General features: G+C 46.8%; 1 protein-coding gene and 1 non-coding gene across 2 annotated transcripts in view; one reads left to right on the top strand and one right to left on the bottom strand.

Annotated features, from left to right (window-relative positions):
- TOGARAM2 (TOG array regulator of axonemal microtubules 2) overlaps nt 1-12,396 on the top strand; it is a 45,400-nt gene extending 33,004 nt beyond the window's left edge. The window contains 2 exon segments of the mRNA XM_024999762.1: nt 6,473-6,559; nt 12,005-12,396. Of these exon segments, the coding sequence (XP_024855530.1) occupies nt 6,473-6,559; nt 12,005-12,396 (479 nt within the window).
- TRNAS-GGA (transfer RNA serine (anticodon GGA)) lies at nt 2,762-2,834 on the bottom strand. Its single transcript has one exon. It is a non-coding gene; the product is annotated as a tRNA-Ser (tRNA).
- Nucleotides 12,397-21,317: the final 8,921 nt, after the last annotated feature.

Here is a 21,317-nt window from a genome sequence, read left to right as displayed (position 1 = left end):
TCATAAATATTGTCAATTTCCTCTCTTCATCTCAGAGGGAATTTATGATTTGCTGAGTTTGTTGCTGTAGAACAAACAAAATAAATCCAGCTCTAAATTACAGCTTGTTCTCTGCACTGCTCTGGGTAAGTGAGATTGCTGTTGCCAATAACCAAGGCTCTTGGTAAATCACCGTGGGCCCTAGATTTATTGGGAAAACCAGCACCAAGCAAAATAGGCTTTAGCTATTTGAAGAGGCTGAGCACCCTTGTCTGGGGAGAGGAGCTTTTAACTCTTCCCAGTCCAGGGATTTTAGTTTCCCCTTTTCAGCCATTGAGCTGGCCTCCTTGAGCACACCGGAGCACCTGAACTTTGAGCTACAGAATCTGATGTCTCACACAGTCACAAGGCTCATGTCTCCTCTACCTGGGGCCCTGCTGTACCTACCTGGGCTGGACACCCAGAAAAGGGAGCCTAGGGATGGCCTGCTTTCATGATCTGACCCACCTTGAGGCAGGTTGCAGCATCCAGGAAGATGTCTAAGGTTCTCCTTTCCTCCTGGAACAGGGTCCCCTTGGGGATGGCTGATAGCGCTCCCTCTGTCCATCAGCCTGACGATTTGGTGCAAGGAGAATGGAGGCAGGGGAGGCGGCCCCGTCCTCTTCTCTAATCTTTAGGTTGGTGCTAGGCTGGAATGGAATGGAGTTGGCTTCAAAGGGATGGATGGAGCCCACTGACCCCCTGGCACAAGGCTCCTGTGGCTCCCAAAGTGTCAAGCCCAGGGTCTTGGCTCCTGGTCATTTGAGCCATGCCCTTCCAGCCTAACCAGTAATGCTTGGTTTTGGAAGTGTTCTTAACTGTGAAGTAATGAGCCTACTTCTCAATCCATGAAGGTCAGAACTGGTAGGATTCAGTTGCTAAGCTTTCCCAAAGAATAGTCCTCTTCTGCCTGGAATGGTCTAGGCCTGCCCTGCAGAGGAAATAATGGATGCAAGAAACAAAACTTCCCAGTGCCCCGGGGGACTGGGTGGTGGATGTAGAGACTGCAGCAGGTGTGACAGGAGAGGAGGGGCATACATCCTCTTTCCCGAATCACCCAGGCTGAGCCCGGCAGCTCTAGTTGACCCTTAGCCCCCACAGACCCCTCCTGTAGTGGCATGGGGTCCTTTGAGCAGAAGGAGCTTTCTCCCAAGCTGGCCTCTTCATGCCCCATGAGGGACTCTGGGCTCCAGGCTGGAGAGAAGCTATGAAATGCTATGAGATAATTGTGTGGAAAGTCACAGCACATTACTGTTTGTTTCCCACTCAGTGGGGCTCAAGGGGGTCAAAAACACAGACGGGGCAGGCTGTCTTCTGGCATAAGGTCCAGTTGACACAGCCAAACTGGGAGATTGGTCTTTTCAGGTGACCTCTTGTTTTTAGGTGACCTCTTGTTTCTAGAATCGGGTGATATAGTCTGGGCTGCTGCTGCTAAGTCGCCTCAGTCATGTCCGACTCTGTGCGACCCCATAGACGGCAGCCCCCAGGCTCCCCCATCCCTGGGATTCTCCAGGCAAGAACACTCAGATACCATATCTCTTCCAGTCCCTCACTTTTCCCCGGGGTGAGTGGGCCACTGGTGTGCTGGCTGACACAGCAGGTGGGATTTCTGCCCATGTGAAAAAGGAGACATGTCGGGAGCCTTGTTCCCTGTCCTCTGCCCTTGGTCACTGCCTGCCTGAGGGCGTCTCCGGGCCTGAGCCTGGGGTGTCATCTCTTCTACTCAGCACCAAGACCTTCTGATTTCAGGAGAGTTATTTCGGGGATCAAGGAGGTTCCTGAGCAAAGACTGGCTGGCTCTTTCTTTGGGCTCTGTTACTGGGACAGTTACAGAAGAAACTTCATTATTTAAAACATTAGGCTGCTGACAGCTCACCTGGTCAGACTGAGCGCCAAAGAAACTATTTAGTGCAGCCCCTGGCTATTGCTGCAGGGAGCAGATAAGCTCAGAAATGGGCAGCATCAGATCTACTTTTGCTCTTTTGCTCTGACTTTAAATTCATTACTTTATACAAATCATCTGACCAACATTGTATTGTTAATGAAACATAAAATTCATCCGAGGTGTCCCTCTGATATATCCACTGCTTAAAAATGTCTCTCTTATCTTCAGTTTTTTTGTCTGCATGTATACAAATTTCATAATATTAATAATAATGTAAATACAATTTTGACTTTGCTCCTTTCACTTGCTGCTGCTAAGTCACTTCAGTCGTGTCCAACTCTGTGTGACCCCATAGATGGCAGCCCACCAGGCTCCCCCGTCCCTGGGATTCTCCAGGCAAGAACACTGGAGTGGGTTGCCATTTCCTTCTCCAATGCATGAAAGTGAAAAGTGAAAGTGAAGTCGCTCAGTCGTGTCCGACCCTCAGCGACCCCATGGACTGCAGCCTACCAGGCTCCTCCGTCCATGGGATTTTCCAGGCAGGAGTACTGGAGTGGGGTGCCATTGCCTTCTCCTCCTTTCACTTAACACCACTCAATTTCCCATGCTGTTAAGTAGTCTTTCTAGTTAGCTTTATTAAAAATATAAAGTTTACTTTCCACCTCTGTAAAAGTCATACTTATTAATTACTGAGCAAAAGAAAAATGGAAGCATTTGGAAGGAAAATAACTTACAGTCTGGACTCCTTAAAGAAACCATTGCTGACAGTCAGCATTTTTCATGTTAGGTATTTTTTTCTGTGTATATTTGTGTACGGTGTCATGATAATATTACACATTGAAATTTGCATCCTGTTATCTTCCTGACCCAGGGATCGAACCTGGGTCTCCTGCATTCCAGGCAGACGCTTTAACCTCTGAGCCACCAGGGAAGCCCCTTTTAAAAAGCAGAGCATGAGTATTTACACATAATTATGCACTTGAGTCACTTTCAACAGCTCCATCACGTGCTATGTCATAGCTTGTATTTTTCTGTTTTGGTGGCTTATTCCCAGTTTCCCTGCAATGAACAGACCTAGATTTGGTGGCCACAGAGAATTCAGGTGTGTGACATAACTTACAGGTGGTGGTGGTGATTTAGTCACTAAATTGTGTCTGACTCTGCAAGTCCATGGACTGTAGCCCCCCAAGCTCCTCTGTCCATGGAATTCTCCAGGCAAGAAAGCTGGAGAGGGTTGTCATTTCCTTCTCAGGGGATCTTCTCAACCCAGGGACTGAACCCGCATCTCCTGTTTGGCAGGCAGATTCTTTACCACTGAGTCACCTGGGAGTCATAACTTACTGAGTCTTGTGCTTATTGTTGGGAGCCCAGTTTGACTCCAGTGTCTTTGCTTCCACTGTTTATGATACCATGTTTGTTTTTTTTTCATGCTTTCTTAAAAGCTCTTCTCTGGCTTCCCAGTAGCCTGGGAATGACATGGCCTGGTAGCCTTGGAATCACGTTGAATGAGACAGTTGTGAGGCCTGCTAGACCTCAGCCCACTGTAGAGAGGGGAGGCTCATTGTAGGCTCAGGGAGGCCGAGATGACTGGCTTGCCAGCCCATGGCTAATTTCTCTATACTGAAGGCTTTGCTTTCCCTTTTGTGTGGACAGCGCCAAGGCCAGTGTGGCTTCTTATGGTATGTAAAAGGAGCCTATGAAAACTCTGTGTTAGTCTAATTGAGCATGGATTTTAAGTTTTTGAAAGTTAGATTCCAGCCTCTTAATTGAAGAGGATTCAATTAAGGTTGCTGAGGTTCATGAAGGTTGCTGGGCTTTCAGAGTATTTTAGGGTAATTATAGTAATAGTAGCAACAATAACTTATATTTGCATAGTAACTGTCTTCTCAAGGCAGTATCCTAAGCAGCTCTATGTGGAAAGTACTAATATTATCCCCATTTTATAGATGGGTAAACTGAGGTTTAGAAAGGGTGACTTGTCCAACATCTCACAGTGAAATATGGAAGGGCCAGGGTTCAGACCCAGGCGATCTGGACCCAGTCTACCCCCTTAGCCATTGTCCTTTACTGACTCCCAGTAAACCTAGGAGTGACACAAACGGTGAGCTGTCACTATGGAAGTAGTCAGAGGCAGAAAGGCAACTACTTGGGGTGTTATCTGGGGTGCATAGACCAGTTTAGGCCAACTTAGTGTGTCTGCTTTAGCATTGCCTTGCTGTCCATAAGCATTTATTGGGCATCTGTTGTGTGTCATGCACCATGGGAGCATGGGCTGGCACAGATGTCCCCTGGCTGTGCATTTTCAAGTATTCCCCAAGATCTCCACTTCTCTCGGGCTCTGGGAGGTCATATCAGTGGCCAGGGGTGGGGAGGTCTAGCGGCACCCAAGAATGTTCTGGACTGAGTGTTGATGGGGGAGAGCAAGGGGAAGAAGTCCTTGTTCACAGAGGTGAGCTCATGGCTGTCATTAGCCATGGGTGGGGTGACAACCAGAAGCACCTGGAAACAATAATGCAGGTGATGTTGATATAAAAATCTATTCTTACACATTTATAGCTTTACCAGGACACCCTGAGACCACTTCTTGCTAACTGAAATATTCTAGAACCTGGTATCTCTTTTATCTTTCCGAACAAATTATTTTACTCTGGAACTTTTACAAGTTGCAGAGATGCACAGGATGTACATGTATACATTTTCCCCTCTGTGTTTCTTACAGGTCTCAGCAGGGAAGCAAGGGAAGCATAAGTTAGCTCTTAGCTAGAATGGCTGCCTGAAGGGAAAAACAAAGCTTTGATTGCCCATCTCTGGGGATGCTGAGGCTCGGTGCTGAGGCATGGAAGGAACTCAGAGAAGGTGGAACACGCCTGGAAAAACTTCCTTAGGCAGGTTGCTCATCTCTGTCTCCTGCAGAGAGATCTGGCCTTGAGATGGTCAGCTCCTGAAACAGGACACCCTTGCTGGGTGCACCTCACCTCCCAGAGCCACATCCCTGAAAAATGCATTTTGGTCCTTGCTCACCTCCCATGGAATTCTGCTGTGCCTGCAGTGATTGCAGATACTGAGAGCTATGTGTGCTGGGCACCTCCTCAGATCTTGAAGGGGGCAATCCAGGAGTAAAAGGAGTCCATTCCTGCCTTGTGTATAGTCTGGGTTAGCACCCCTTTCTCAGGTAAAGGGCCACTGGCTTAATCTTGCAGATCTTTGGTGAAGGATACAGGACTTCAAGTGTAGTAGTTTGGGAAACCAGGAGGTGTCAGTTAGAATGGGGAAGAGGGAGCAGCTTCTGAAATCAGTAGCTGTGGGATCTGGCTGGAGTTTACTTTAGAAGTACAATCAAAGAAGATCAGTGAGTCTCTTTATCCCCAGAACACCCCCTAGCCCATTTTCTGGGGCTTTATCATTAGTGGTCCATCTCTAATAAACACTCCTTTAAAAGGCAGAAGAGCTCCGGCCCCAGGCTTCACCCATGGGTAAGACTGGGCTGCTGAGTATAGGGGTGCAGGAAGGTTATAAACTACCGAGAGATCACTTGTGCCCCTCACCATCCCCAGCCTGCACATTCCCTCCTCTGATCCTACCAGAACCAGCCAGGGCTTCTGCTCCAGATAGGGTGACCAACCATCATGGTTTCCCAGGGATGCGGGGCTTTCAGTGCTAAAATGGGGAAGGTCCTGGGCAGATGGAGAACATGTTGGTCACCACAGCTCCAGAACCCCCAGGCTCTTGCTTACATGAGCATGGAGCCTCCCACTCTCTGTAAGAGTTCATGATCGAGTGTCTGTCTCTTTGTCAAAGGAGTCTCTTGAAGGAAAAGAGGAGCAGGAGGAGGACCAGGTTTCATTTAGTTCTTAGCTCCATGCCTGTTACGTAGTGGATATCAGTAAATGTTCAGTGTGGAAATAATTGACCAGCCGGCTGTGGGTATGTTCTATTGGTTAGAGCCCCCAAGTTCAGGCTTTGAGGAGATACATGTTTTCTGAATTCTGATCCTAGTTATGATTATGGCTCAGTGCCTCAGTTTCCACTAAAACTATATCTCTATATCCACATCTGTATCCATTCATCCATCTTTCTCTCTATATCATTCATCTATCTGTTTTCTCTTAATATCATCTATATCTATCATATTCTTTGTCTATCATCTACCTATTATCTATATCTATCATCTATAATACTGATCTACCTCTCAATTATTTAGCTATGTTGCTTTCTCTCTCATTTACCAATCATGCATCTATCATCAGTCATCTATATCTGTCTATCTACTTATTTTTCTCTAAAGCTCACAGCAGTTTTGAAGAAATATAGACAATATGAACCAGATCTTCTGGGAGTAAATGGGGCCAATGTGGGTGCCAGTCTAGCTGTCATAGGCCGCTCACTGTTCCTCAAACACTCCGTGTACATTCACTATTTTTCCAGGCACCATTGTAACCTGGAAAAATTAATCTAGCTTCCCAAAGGGGCTCTTCCCTATGAAGGTGCAGCGGGTACCTTGCCCTGAACAACTGGTGCCTCTGCTCAGGCCACGGGATCATGACCGCTGACACTCTCCTTCTCTTCCAGACAACCTTGGCCTTCTACAAGTGTTTGCTGGGCGGGTGCGCTTCCTGAGTGGCCGTGCTATGCTTGATGTCACGGAACGTCTGGCCGGTGAGTCCCAGCCTTCCAGCCCATCTCTCTTCTTCTCTTCTGGCATGTAGTTGAGCCACCCACTTAGACAAAAAAAACCATCAAATAATCCTATAGACCATTTAAAAAATGTGATAAGCTGCTTGTTTAAAAAAATGTATTATTTATTTATTTAGCTATGTTAGGTCTTAGCTGCGGCATGAAGGATCTTCGATCTTCCTGTGACAGGCAGGATTTTTTCTTTTTTAGTTGCTGCATGCGGGATCTATAGTTGTGGCATGTGGGATCTAGTTCCCTGACCAGAGATTGAACCTGGGCCCCCTGCCTTGGGAGTATGGAGTCTTAGTTCCTGGACCACGAGGGGAGTTTCAATAATCTGCTCTTAAAAAATAATTCCAGAGGTGCTCAGTGTGTGTTGCCTGCCTGAGGGCATCATTCCCGCTCCTCTGCCCACCCTCATCTCTTGCTCCTGGTCTTACCTCTGCACCCTGGTTCAATCCTCCCAGGGCCCCTGGAGTGGCCCCTTACTTCCGGTCCAGGTGCCAGGCCTGCTCTGAACAGATGGCCTGAGTGAGATTGGGCTGGGGGCTACGATGCAGCTTCAGGGCCAGGTTGGGGTGCCCTGAAGTGAGAATGGGGTCATGTAGCACCTTGGGTATCAGACGATGAACCCTTTCCTGTTACTCAAAATCAGCATTCTCTGATTGTATAGGTACTTTATGGGCCCCAGAGGTGAGTGGATATCCATTTACTGTAAATATTATCCATCTATTTCCAATTGAGCTCAAAAACAAGAGTTTCTACATAGTTCTTCTATTAACTCTGTGTCAGCCAGGAACAGGGAAGAAAACTTCAATTGTCACAAGGCATGGACTAATAATAGCACAGCTTAACACGGGAGTAAATCTTCTGTTAATTACTTTAGCTGCCTTTTAAGCTCGACTTTAATGGCATTTTCCTCATGATGCTGGGACTGTCAGCTGGGGGGACACCCAGCTCCCCTCAGGCAGGTGAATGTGGACTGAGAGTGGAACTGAGCTTTCTGGGGCCAGGGTGTAGATGTCTCACTGCCAGAGGGGAGAGTCCAGGGGAGAGGCGTCATGGGGGGAGGAGTGGCTGAGGTGTGACAGATTAGGGGGAGGTGAGCCCTTTACCCTTTGGTGGGGTCAGGGAGCCTGGGCTCAGCTGCCTGGGATAGTTTTCACCTCCATGTTCACAGGAGAGATTCAGTGGAGATTTAGGAAACCTTTGAGTTATTTGTTGTTGTTCAGTAGCTCAGTCGGGTCTGACTCTTTGCGACCCCATGGACTGCAGCATGCCAGGCTTCCCTGTCCTTCGCCATTTCCTGGAGTTTGCTCGTGTTCATTGAGTCAGTGATGCCATCCAACCATCTTGTCCTCTGTCACTCCCTTCTCCTTCTGCCTTCAATCTTTCCCAGCATAAGGGTCTTCTCCAAAGAGTCAGTTCTTCATATCAGGGGGCCAAAGTATTGGAGCTTCAGCTTTAGCAGTAGTCCTTCCAATGAATATTCAGGGTTGATTGCCTTTAGGCTTGACTGGTTTGACCTTCTTGCTGTCCAAGGGACTCTCAAGAGCCTTCTCCAGCATGACACTTCAAAAGCATCAGTTCTTCAGCACTCAGCCTTCTTTATGGTACGACTCTCACATCCATATGTGACTACTGGAAAAACCATAGCTTTGACTATATGGACCTCTATTGGCAAAGTAATGTCTCTGTTGTTTAATATGCTGTCTAGTATGGAGGGTTAATCGGATGATTCGTTTTCTTTCCCTTCCATCTGGCTGCCCCTGACTCCTCCCCCTTGCTCCCCCCCACCCAGTCCCTTACCCCTTTCCCTCCCCTTGCCCCTCCCCTCCCTTGTTCCTCCTCCACCACTTGCATTCCTCCCACCTCCCCTTGCTCTGCCCATCTCCCTTTGCTCCTCCTACCCTCCCACCACCCTTGGGCCTGACCAGGTGGCTTCATGGTTAACTGTGCCCTTCCTTCTCAGCCTGTTTCCAGCACAGGTAACATAACTCTCACTTCTTGGTTCCCATGTTATGACGTCAATGTGGCTGAGTTGGCTCCTTTGGTGCAGTCCTGCCTTCCCAGGAATGAGGACCTCTTTGACTTTGGAATTTTCCAGAGTCAGTTTTCGTTCCAATCCCTAAGAAAGGCAATGCCAAAGAATGCTCAAACTACCACACAATTGCACTCATCTCACACGCTAGCAAAGTAATGCTCAAAATTCTCCAAACCAGGCTTCAACAATATGTGAACCATGAACTTCCAGATGTTCAAGCTGGTTTTAGAAAAGGTAGAGCTCAAATTGCCAACATCCGCTGGATCATGGAAAAAGGAAGAGAGTTCCAGAAAAACATCTATTTCTGCTTTATCGACTATGCCAAAGCCTTTGACTGTGTGGATCACAATAAACTGTGGAAGATTCTTCAAGAGATGGAAATACCAGACCACTTGACCTGCTTCTTGAGAAACCTGTATGCAGGTCAGGAAGCAACAGTTAGAACTGGACATGGAACAACAGACTGGTTCCAAATAGAAAAGGAGTAGGTTAAGGCTGTATATTGTCACAGTGCTTATTTAACTTCTATGCAGAGTACATCATGAGAAACGCTGGACTGGAAGAAACACAAGCTGGAATCAAGATTGCTGGGAGAAATATCAATAACCTCAGATATGCAGATGACACCACCCTTATGGCAGAAAGCGAAGAACTAAAGAGCCTCTTGATGAAAGTGAAAGAGGAGAGTGAAAAAGTTGGCTTAAAGCCCAACATTCAGAAAACTAAGATCATGGCATCCGGTCCCATCACTTCATGGCAAACAGTTGGATAAACAGTGGAAACAGTGTTAGACTTTATTTTTTTGGGCTCCAAAATCACTGCAGATGGTGATTGCAGCCATGAAATAAAAAGATGCTTCCTCCTTGGAAGAAAAGTTATGACCAACCTAGATAGCATATTAAAAAACAGACATTACTTTGCCAACAAAGGTCCGTATAGTCAAGGCTATGTTTTTTTCAGTAGTCATGTATGGATGTGAGAGTTGGACTATAAAGAAAGCTGAGTGCCAAAGAATTGATGCTTTTGAACTGTGGTGTTGGAGAAGACTCTTGAGAGTCCCTTGGACTGCAAGGAGATCCAACCAGTCAATCCTAAAGGAAATCAGTCCTGAATGTTCATTGGAAGGACTGATGTTGAAGCTGAAACTCCAATACTTTGGCCACTTGATGTGAAGAGCGGACTCATTGGAAAAGACCCTGATGCTGGGAAAGATTGAAGGCAGGAGGAGGAGATTGAGGAGGAGAAGGGGATGACAGAGGATGAGATGGTTGGATGGCATCACCGACTCAATGGGCATGAGTTTGAGTAAACTCCGGGAGTTGGTGATGGACGGGGAGGCCTGGTGTGCTTGCAGTCCATGGGGTCGCAAAGAATTGGACACGACTGAGCGACTGAACTGAACTGTGTTACTGGGCATGCCCCAAGAGGCCCGCAGTGTGGGGTACAGGAACCCTGAGGGTATGGCCAGAAAGTCAAGATACACATTCCATGGGAGATGGCACAGGGAAGGCCTCAGGCTGAGCTGAGGGGGGCCAGGCCATCCTCGCTGGTTCACCACTGTCCCAGGCTGGCTCTGAAATCACAGGGGCACATGCTGCAAAGTATCCTGGGGGATTGGATGAAGTTGAGTTGATGAAGGAAGGACAAATTGGGGGTCTCTCTAAAAAATAAAACTCCAGACCAGCCCCTGAAATGTGGTACTCCTAGAAATCTGGGGCAGCGAGCAGTGGGAAGAGGGTGGGCTTGGGAGTCAAGGCAGGCTTGGCTTCTGCCTTCTGCCCTTGTTAGCTGTGGGGTCTTGGGCCATCTCCTTGACCCCTGAGTGTTGGTTTCCTTCTCTGTGAAACAGACGACTGTCCTGCCTCTCAGGTGAGAGTGAAATGGAGTCACGATAGAAACCTCTGAGCCCCGGGCTCAGGCTCAGGCAGTGCTAGTTTCCAGGATGTGTCTCAGCTCAGGAAAGCTTCCAGTTTCTTTGCCCATAAATAAATCAAGTGCTTCTCTCAGCAGTCTTTGCCTTCACCAACACTTATCCTTTGGCAGAATGACACGCAGAGTGTGCTGATTGTCAAGCAAGCATTGTTAGCATGAACGCACTTTAGTTGATGCGACCAAAGCTGAGGGCTCTAGCAACCTGTCTGAAGCGGCGTGGGGTACCCCTTGACATGGCCTTGACATTGGGGGCAGCCCTGGCACTTTCTGTGTGATGGAGGGCTTGCTGGCAGGTTTTAGCCTGTCTCTGAGTTTTCCAGGGTTTAGAGAAGGCAGGGGGCCTGGGGTAACCAGATTTGGAGGGTTCATCATTTGAATGAACGACTCTGAATGAGGATCCGTGCAGAGCTTGATGGTTTACAAAGCACGTTTGTGCCTCCTGAGTTACTACTGGGCTTGTCATGAGATTTGGCATTGAGACACCAGGGAGGCCATGATGGTCTTATCTCCTGCTGGCAGTTTTATTTTCCAGAATGCTTCATTTGAGAGAATCCTGATCTTTCTTCCTAGAACAAGTTTTCTCTGTGTGAGTTCTCCTAGGTGGTAATGCAGATTAAAGCACTTCTAGGGCTAGCTTCTCCGTCATGTGCATACCCGCACAGGCACTTCACCTGCATCTATTATCTAACAATCTCAAGACTTTGGTTCAGAATTCTTTTCCTCACTTTACAGGTTAGGGGATAGGCTCAGACAGGTTGGGTGGCTTTCTCAAGCTCACACGGCTAGTAAATAGCAGAGAGGATTGCAGCCCAGATGTGCCTGCACCTTCCCTTTGCCCTGGGCTTCCGGGACCAATTACTCCGTCACAGGCTCTGAGCTCTTTTGCCTTTGCATACCCCCTCCTCCATAAACCAACAGACCCAAAGTTTAAAATTATATTTATGATTGGTTGATATGAACTCAAATATAGAGCAGGTCCCCTCCTCCATAAACCAACAGACCCAAAGTTTAAAATTATATTTATGATTGGTTGATATGAACTCAAATATAGAGCAGGTCCCCTCCTCCATAAACCAACAGACCCAAAGTTTAAAATTATATTTATGATTGGTTGATATGAACTCAAATATAGAGCAGGTCCCCTCCTCCATAAACCAACAGACCCAAAGTTTAAAATTATATTTATGATTGGTTGATATGAACTCAAATATAGAGCAGGTTAGACAACTTCATACTTTTTTTTCCTTCTGATTTTAAAAGAATTTAAAATATTTCCATGGGTCCTAAAGCAAGTTGTGAGCCCTAGGTCATGTGTCTAATGACCCAGGCAGTCGGCCCCCTGGGTTGCCTGCCTTTTGGAGGACAGAGTTGGTGTCCCCTTCCAAGAGAAGGCGGTGAGAGAGGGAGAGAGTGCCTGATTCAAGTAACTGTCCCTCTTTTCTGTATGACAGTGATGGTGGCCTCGGTTTACCCCCGAAAGCCTCAGGCCGTGGAGCGCCACGTCCTTCCAGTCCTCTGGTACTTCCTGAACAGCATGATGGGGAACGGCGTCCTGCCCGGGCACAGCGGGAATGTCCGCAGGGCCGTCTGCCGGCTGTGCAGGAGCCTTCAGGAGCAGATGGGCTCCCGGCTGCAGGACTTGGCTGCCGGCCAGCCAAAGCAAGTCCTCAAAATGCTCCAGGAGCTCTTAGACACAGAATCCCCGTGAGGAAGCCCCGAGGTCATCGACGGGGGGGAAGGCATCCAACAGCCGGACAACTGGCAGCTCAGGCCCCTTTCTTCTGGGTTAAAGGTGGATCTGGGATGGGCGACTGTTATTTTTATCTTATTTTATTTTTTATGATGGAATAATCTCCTGGTCTATTTTCCCTTAGAGTTCCAGATGTATATAATATATTTTGAAGTAGAAATAAAAGAATTGCTTATTTTTCTAAGGTTTTATTATCTTGTATTTTTTTCTTACCTCAGAGAATTTTTCAATAGTTAGGTTTGTGCCAAAGAAAACAGAACGCGATATGGAAACACCCTAAGTGCCCAATTTTGGGTGAATGGATAAAGATGATGCAGCACACGCGCTGCCCACACGTGTAACATATGTGTGCACCTGCACACACACATACACACACACACACTGTAATACTAAACCATAAAAAAGATGAAATCCTGCAACAACATGGGTGAAACTTGGAGGTATTACGATAAGTGAAATAAATCAAGTGGAGAAAGACAAATACCTTAAGATTTCACTCATCTGTGGAATATGAAAGAACAAAAGCAAAACAAACAAACGAACAAACTAAACAGAAGCAAATAGTTACAGAAAACGGAGTACTAGTTACCATAGAAGAAGGGTTGTAGCGGGGATGGGCAAAAAGGGGTAAGAGGATTAATCGTAAGGTGATGAAAACCTTTGGTGGTAAATTCATTGTAATGTATAGAGAAGTCAAAATATAGTATTGTACACATAAAGGATGTGTACCTGATGCTGGGAAAGATTGAAGGCAGGAGGAGAAGGGGACAACAGAAGATGAGATGGTTGGATGGCATCACCGACTCGATGGACATGATTTTGAGCAAGCTCTGGGAGTTGGTGATGGATGGGGAAGCCTGGCGTGCTTGTTGTCCATGGGGTCGCAAAGAGTTGAACATGACTGAGTGACTGAACTGACTGACACACAAAGAATTCAAGAAAGAAAACAAAACATGGCAATAGTAAAACCAGTTGCTGATGCTACTGAGACAAAGAACTAGGGAGAAAAAGTGTGGCACAGACCCCCCCATGTGGCAGACCATGTTGCAGCATAGCTCCTGTCTGTGAAAAGCTGGAGAAGCCCTGCTGCACCCAGAGACCCTGAGCTGGTCACTCAAATCCAGCGTCATAAGCCTGATGTAGGGTGAACGCAAGCATCTCTGGAAGCATCCTGCTCCTGCTTTACAATATCTTCAGTGCGGCATCTGCTGGTCCTGTGGGAACCTTTTATTTTATTTTATTTTATTTTATTTGTGGGAACCTTTTAAAGGATCTAAAGGCAAGGAGAGTTTGATACTGACATTGGCATTACTAAAAGCCTTCTCTGGAAGGTGACTTTCTGGCTAGTTTCTGAAGAGGACTAGCTTATGTTTCACACTTGAAACTTTTTTTAAACTCTATTCACTTATTTATTTTTGGCTGTGCTTGGGCTTTGTTGCTGCACAGGGTTTTCTCTAGTTGCGGCGAGCAGGGGTGCCCTCCAGTTGTGCTGCAGGGGCTTCTCATTGCAGTGGCTTCTCCCGTTGTGGAGTACGGGCCCTAGGGCACGCGGGCTTCAGTAGTTGTGGCACGTGGGTGCAGTAGTTGTGGCTCTTGGGCTCTAGAGCACAGGCTCAGTAGGTGGCACACGGGTTTAGTTGTCATTCAATATGTGGGATCTTCCTGGATCAGGGATCAAATCCATGTCTCCTGCATTGGCAGGTAGATTCTTTACCACTGAGCCACCAGAGGAGCCCTCACCCTTGAAACTTAAAGGACCGGATGAAGAATAAAGCTCCAGATGTGCACATGTCTTGTGGGAGCTCTGAAACCACACAGGTTAATCTGGCTGGGTCAGATCATGGAGTTGGAGAGGTGTGTTGGGTGTGGGCTGGCCCAGAACACAAAGGTGGAGCCACTGATGGAGTGATGAGAGAATGGGAGACGGGGTCCTGGCAGTGAGAGGGGAACAATGTCTCAGGCTGGGGTTCTGGACACAGTGAGCGTGGCTCTGTCTTGCCTAGGGCCAGTGACAGGTTGACAACAGTATGACCAGGAAGAATTAGAGCTCAGATCATAACCTCTAACACATGGTACGGTGAAGGCTGAAGGGGCAACATCCCAGTGCCAACCAAGGAGCCATAGCACCTCTAGGGCAGATCCGAAGGCAAGTCCCCGAGGCCCGGCTTCAGACCAGCAAGTTTTCTGGCAGGCCCACCAGTGGACCCCTCTCCACTGTCACCCGCCCCCAGGTTCAGCATCAGGTCCACTTCAGTGTTCTGAGCCCCTCCTGAGAGTATAGCCCAGAGCAGGCTGGGAAGCTTTGAACCAACTCAATTATTTCCAAACCCCTGGATGCCCCCATCTGGGGAAGCCTCTTTTTCATTATGTGGTGTTGCCACTGCATAACTAGGCTCTCCCCTCCCCTTGGCATAAATGCCCTGGGGTGAGGCTAGCCGTGGTGCAGTCATCCTGGGACTTGGGCTTTTAATAGGCGGCTTAAGTGTGTGGGTAATTCCAGTCCCAGCCTGAGCGGCTTCTCACCTCCTTGTGACCTTTGCTGGGGCTTCCCCCTGCACCACCTCGCCCTTTGTTGATTCTGACTGCTGCTGCTGCTGCTAAGTCGCTTCAGTCGTGTCCGACTCTGTGCGACCTCATAGATGGCAGCCCACCAGGCTCCCCCATCCCTGGGATTCTCCAGGCAAGAACACTGGAGTGGGTTGCCATTTCCTTCTCCAATACATGAAAGTGAAGTCACTCAGTCATGTCCGACTCTTAGCGACCCCATGGACTGCAGCCCACCAGGCTCCTCTGTCCATGGGATTTTCCAGGCAACAGTACTGGAGTGGGGTGCCATTGCCTTTTCCCGTTGATTCTGATTGGCTGAGGTTAAAGACCTGCTAGCTGGTGAACCCATCAAAGATACCCAAGAGGCTGATTTTACACAATTTAATTAATTGAGTCTGCTTGGACTCTAAGTAGGCTTTTTCGGTTTGGTTGGGAGACTGACTTTTTCTGCTGGTCCAGATCCTAGAGCCTTAGGGACTTCCTTGGCATCCAGTGGTTAAGACTTCACCTTCCCATGCACGGGGTGAGGATTCAATCCCTGGTTGAGGAGCTAAAATTTTTTTTAAGAAAAAAAAAGTTCCTAGAGCCTGTCAGAACATTCCAGAATTTTTTTATAACTGTAGACATTCGTGCTAAGTTGCTTCAGTTGTGTCCGACTCTTTGTGACCCCATGAACTGTAGCCCTAGCCTGCCAGGCTCCTCTGCTCATGGGATTTCCCAGGCAAGAATACTGGAGTAGGTTACCCTGCCCTCCTCAAGAAGACCTTCCTGACCCAGGGATGGAACCCGAGCCTATTATGTCTCCAGCATTGGCAGGTGGGTTCCTTACCACTAGCGCCACCTGGGAAGCCCGATAGAACTGTAGGAGCTGAGGGATTTTGAAGGCAGAAGTTAAACTCAGAGACATTGCCCTGTCTTCCTGCACTTGTTCTGCCTTCTGTCTTCAAACCGGAAGCTTTCCATCTCCTATACTTTGTACCCATCCTCATAGTTGGGTGTTTAACTGAAAACATCTGAAAAGCAAAGAATAAATCTTTATGTGTGGTTTTTTTTTTTTCCTTCACTATCTTAGGATTTAATCTAGTCTCTGGGCAGCTGGGCTCTGTGGGTGACACTCCTGGCACAAATCAGTGGGGAGGGGCTGGATGCTTCTGGGTGCCTCAGGAAATTATGTGGAACCTAGGAAAATGGTAGAGATGATCCTATTTGCAAGAATAGAGAGGTGGATGTAGGGAATGGATGTGTGGACACAGGGTGGGGCAGTGGGGTGGAAATAAGCCAGGAGATTGTGATTGGTGTACTGCCATGTGTAAAGCACCCAGCTAGTGGGAACCTGTTGGACAGCACAGGGAGCCCAGCTCTGTGATGACCTGGTGAGATGGGATGGAGCAGCGTGGGAGGGAGATCCAAGAGGGAGGGGCCTATGTACATATACAGCTGACTCACTTCATTGCACAGCAGAGGCTGGCGAAACGTGGTAGAGCAACTATAATCCAATTAAAAAAAAAAAAAGTTCCTGAATCATTACTTTTAAAGCAAAGGGAAGACAGTTTATTAGTAACCTGGGCCTGTCAGGAGTGCCTGGAAGAATGAGGCTTATTGGGAATGAAGACTGTCCTGAAAACATGGCGGGTTTGAGCAGAGCCCACTCCATTCTTTGCTTGGTTGTGTGCAGCCAGGAGCTCTACTTACAAGATGCCCTTGGGGTGGGAATACAGCCTTGAGCAATGGAAGAGCTTTTTTCTCTCTCTCTGTCTGTCTTACTTTCTCTTTCTCCAGTGTCAGAATCAAGGAACAAAGGCTTGTCTTCCTTGCTTGGGAGTTTTTGACATTTTCTTACAGGCTCCACTTCTCTTATTCTCTCTTCCCTGCTTCATTTCTTGTCTCCTGAGTGAAGAAATGTTTCTCCATTCTGATTACACTTCAGAATCATCCAGTGAGATCTGAAAAAATGCTGAGGTTTGGGCCCGCCCGTGGGGGTTTTGATTCAATCCATATGGGGTAGGGCCAAGGCAGCTGCTTTTTCTGTTTTTGTTTATTTATTTATTTATTTTTTGAACTTTTATTTTTAAAAAATTTTTATTTTTTAAAAAATTTTATTTTATTTTTAAACTTTACAATATTGTATTGGTTTTGCCAAATATTGAAATGAATCCGCCACAGGTATACATGTTTGCAGGATACAGAAGTGAGAGGGGTGGGTGGGAGGGTGGGGGGGTGGTGATGGTCTGAGGCATGGGGAGTGTGGGGAAGGGTGATTGGAGACTGGAGATACAAGACTGTTGCTCTGTGCAGGTTCAACTAAGCTACATGCTTCTTCATGGGCTGCTGCTGCTGCTGTGAAGTCACTTCAGTCGTGTCCAACTCTGTGCCACCCCTGAGACGGCAGCCCACCAGGCTCCCCCGTCCCTGGGATTCTCCAGGCAAGAACACTGGAGTGGGTTGCCATTTCCTTCTCCAATGCATGAAAGTGAAAAATGAAAGTGAAGTCGCTCAGTCGTGTCCGACTCTTAGCGACCCCATGGACTGCAGCCTACCAGGCTCTTCCGTCTATGGGATTTTCCAGGCAAGAATACTGGAGTGGGACACATGTTCAAAAGACGATGGCCTTAGCATGTTCTGAGAGTGTAGTTTTTGGCCCTGTGACATCAAGAGGTCATGACATTTACACATGCCCATTTGGAGGATGGGTGGTCCCAACCAGTCTTAACTGGCTTGAGCTGGGCAACAGCTGACTCCAAGTTCCTGAAAAACAACTTGGGCAAACAATAATACATAATGCTTGGAAGACACACAAGTTTTTGTAAAAACAATTGAAGTGAGCTTAGTCCGTAAAGCCAGGTTACAGTTATTATTTATTAAGCAAGTTATAATTTAATGGGTCTAACTGATGACTAGTCTTGGTTTCACAACGTATTGTTTGATACATTTATATATTGCAAAATGATTACCACCATAGCATTAACTAAAACGTCCATCTGGTCACACAATCACTACTGTTTTTGTGTGTTGAGAACATTTAATATTTACTCTCTTGGTAACAGTCATCTATATAACACAGAATAATTAGCAGTAATAGCCATGTTGTATGTTAGATTCCCAGAATTTATTAGCCTTATAACTAGAAATTTATACAATTTGATTAATATCTCCCCATAGCACAGCCCCCTGCCCCTGCCCCCTACCTCCTCAGCCCCTGGTAACCACCATTCTACTGTCTGTTTTTTGAATTCACCTTTTTTGGTTCCACATGTAAGTGAAATCATGGAGTATTTATCTTTCTCTATCTGACATTTCACTTTGCATAATGCCCTGAAGTTTCATTCAAGTTGTTGCAGATGGCAGGGTTTCCTTCTTTCTCGTGACTAAATGGTATTCCGGGGTGTGTGTGTGTGTGTGTGTGTGTGTGTATCTCACAGTTTCTTTTCCCATTTCTTTTCTGTCTTCTCTTTTCTCAAGTGATTCTAATGGGTGACCAAATTCTGAAATCACAGTAAAATCAGAGGAGTAGAAAGCAGCAATGGCTTTGGCCCTGTGGGTGTCTGGCCTGTCAGCTATCCCCACCTGGCAGCCCTGGGGTGTCCTGGCTGGGGACCGAGACTGATGGAGGCCAGGTACTGGAGTCAGGCTAGACTCAAGTTCAGGCACTGTTGCTTCTGGTGCGTGGCCTTGGAGCCACTTGTCAACCTCTCTGATCTTCCCTTATCAATCTTGTGCGTGTGGGATAGGAAGTGTGGAAATCAATGAAGACCAACCAAATGAGAAGTACAAAGACTCTTTATTCAGAGCTTGCTATAGCCAGGCAGTGTTTTGGCAAGATCTCGTGCTTTGGCAGAGGTTCAAGGGCAGGCAGAAGATTGGGAAAAGGGGAAGGTTTCAGGTATGCCATCATTATTGGAGGCTGTTGTCCTGGGGAAGGTGTAGACACCATGTGGACCATGGCCTGCTGGCAACAGCAGTATCTCTAATGCTTGTTAAAGGGGGGACCCTTGGGTCATACTCCAGGCCAACTGAATCAGAAACCTCGGTTATCCTTACACACTCTGAAGCACCTGAGCCACAGCTTCAGTGCTCTGAGTGGTCGTTAGGGTCCCAGACTAGTCCACACTTGGGAATGAGCATCCCTAAGTCAGTATTTCTCAAATGCAGTTGATGAAACCTTTGTTTGGGAAGAGCCATGGAGACTGGAGAAGGGAGGGAGACAGGAAGCAAGGTGCTTGTTAAAAATCAGATTTTTATTCTCAGCTATAGACCTGTCCCTGGAGTGAGGCACCTGGGAGTCTGATCTGCCCAGGATCAGACAGGTTGCAGAAGCAGTGTCCTGATTGCCTGTTCTCAGCAGGGCTTCAGGAGTCCCTGCACAGGCTGGCAGGGCAGCATCACTGTGTGTACAGATTGCTCATCAGGTGGGCATTTCTGAGTCAGGGATCATTCAGGGGGCCCAGTTTGGTCCGTATCGTCACTGGGGCTTACTCAGAGGGCATTATGGTTTCTCTGTATCCTACCACCTGGTGTTCCAGTGAAAAAAGTTACAACATTTGAAGGTTTTGTTTTGCTTTAATCACAGCTGTATAATTACCTCTCTGTGGGTTGACGGCTATTATTAGCGTCACCTTGGGTTCTCCTTGAGAATTTTTACATCCAGAAAGTGATTCAGCACCTCTGTGGGCTGTTGTCAGAAGCTGTTAACTGAACCAAAGCTTTAACATATCACCAGGTTTTGTAAACATAGCCAATCCTTTCCCCTTCCAAAGGAGAAAAAAAAAAAAAAAAAAGCCAGATAAATAATTTTCATGAAGGCAATTTGTTTCTCAGGGGCTGTATTTCCTTTTTGTCTCATCCAGCAGTTTTTTACTGCTCTGGGACACTGACAATAAAGTAGAAGAGGTGTCTCCAGAGTAAGGCTTCGTCTGCTCCTGCCAGAAGGCTTCACCTGGAAGCCCACTCTGGGGGTCATGGCAATGAGCAACAAATATTTTTTGAAAATGCTTTTTTTTCCTTAATGCCAGGGAGAGTTTTATGTGGTTGAGGTGCATAGAGGGGATTATTATTTTTTTAAATTTTCTTGGAAATTTTGAGTTTCCATCTAAGTTAGTTTAATAGGAATGGCTAGCGCTATAGCTAGACTTTGGCTGGATATGAAACATAATTTCCTTTCTGTAAAAGTTGGAGAAAACAGAATTTCTTCCAGAGAAGTTTGTGGTTTTCCTAGACTGTTCCCCAGAATAATCTGAACATTGTTGCAATGTTGCAATTCTCTCTGGCCAGAGAATAGGGGACTTTCTTTGCCACAGGCTGACAGTGTGTCTTTGGAGGAAAACATCTGACATCTCTCAGCCTCTCTTTTACTCCATTTGTAAAAGGCAGTGAAAAAATACTGACTTTGTTCATCTCCTAGGATTTTTTGCCCCCAAAGATCTAATGAAACAATGTAGATAATTGTATTTTGAAAAAGTAGAGTGTTACAAAAAAATAATTATGATTAACTCTAGTCTTATCCCAGTAAAACCTGCTATTCTGAAGACATGCCAGTCATTCCTACCAGCTGACTGACAGATCACTTACAACTCAATGTGGGAATAAATGGGAGATTCAGAAGCTTAATTTGCTTTTCCCCTGTTTGGTATGTTTGACATATGTAGTTGCGATTGCCAGCAAAATGTTTTAAAGTCTTTTCACTTTGAAAGACACGGAATTCTTCAAAGAAGGAAGTCAATTCTAGTGGAGTTTGACAGCTGTTTTTATCTCTCTCTAAGGATCAAAGCACAGATCTAGGAGGGGGAAATGGTCCTGAGTTCTTTTCTTAATCAGAATCTTAGCATGCGGAGACGGCAGAACTGAAGACCAAAAACAAAGATGACAGAGGGCTTACGACTTCAGTCCCCCCAGATGGCTCCAAAGATGGTTTAGAAAAGGCAGGTTTGCTCATGTCTTACAGATGGCAGGATTAGTTGGTTAGCGTTGTTATTACTGCCTGGTAGATGAAGAAATGAGCCTGTAAAGCCAGGTCACAGGGCGGGTCAACGGAGGTGTCAGGTCTCCAGCCCAACCAGGAGGGGAGGGAGAGTTTGGCTCCCAGGGCAAGGATCACATTCACCACTTCCTCCCTTCTTTCTCCTTCTGCTTCCGTTCTGTTCTGCGTCCGTCGCTTCAGGCCCGTCTGGTTTGTCTAGGGGCATTACCTCAGTCCTTAGAATTGTTGCTTTCCGGTCAGACTGTTGCCTTGGGTGCCAGACTTCAAGGATGTCTGAAATTACAGCATTTGGAACCCAGACTACCAGGGTGGTCAACTTCTTCAGTCACCTGATGCCAGGCCCACAGACTATGGTAAAGTTACCTTCTGAAGTCCATGAGTGTAATCAAGCCAGCAGCATCCAGGGTCCTCCATAAAATTGAATTAGAGTCCCGAGTGAATTAACTGTTTGCTCCTTTGCGTGTGCAATGCATCTTTAATTACATTTCATAAA

This window comes from Bos taurus, chromosome 11 (assembly GCF_002263795.3).
Source record: "Bos taurus isolate L1 Dominette 01449 registration number 42190680 breed Hereford chromosome 11, ARS-UCD2.0, whole genome shotgun sequence".
NCBI lineage: Eukaryota > Metazoa > Chordata > Mammalia > Artiodactyla > Bovidae > Bos > Bos taurus.
The sequence above is the reverse complement of the archived record's forward strand: the minus strand, read 5'-3'. Positions and strand labels throughout refer to the sequence as shown.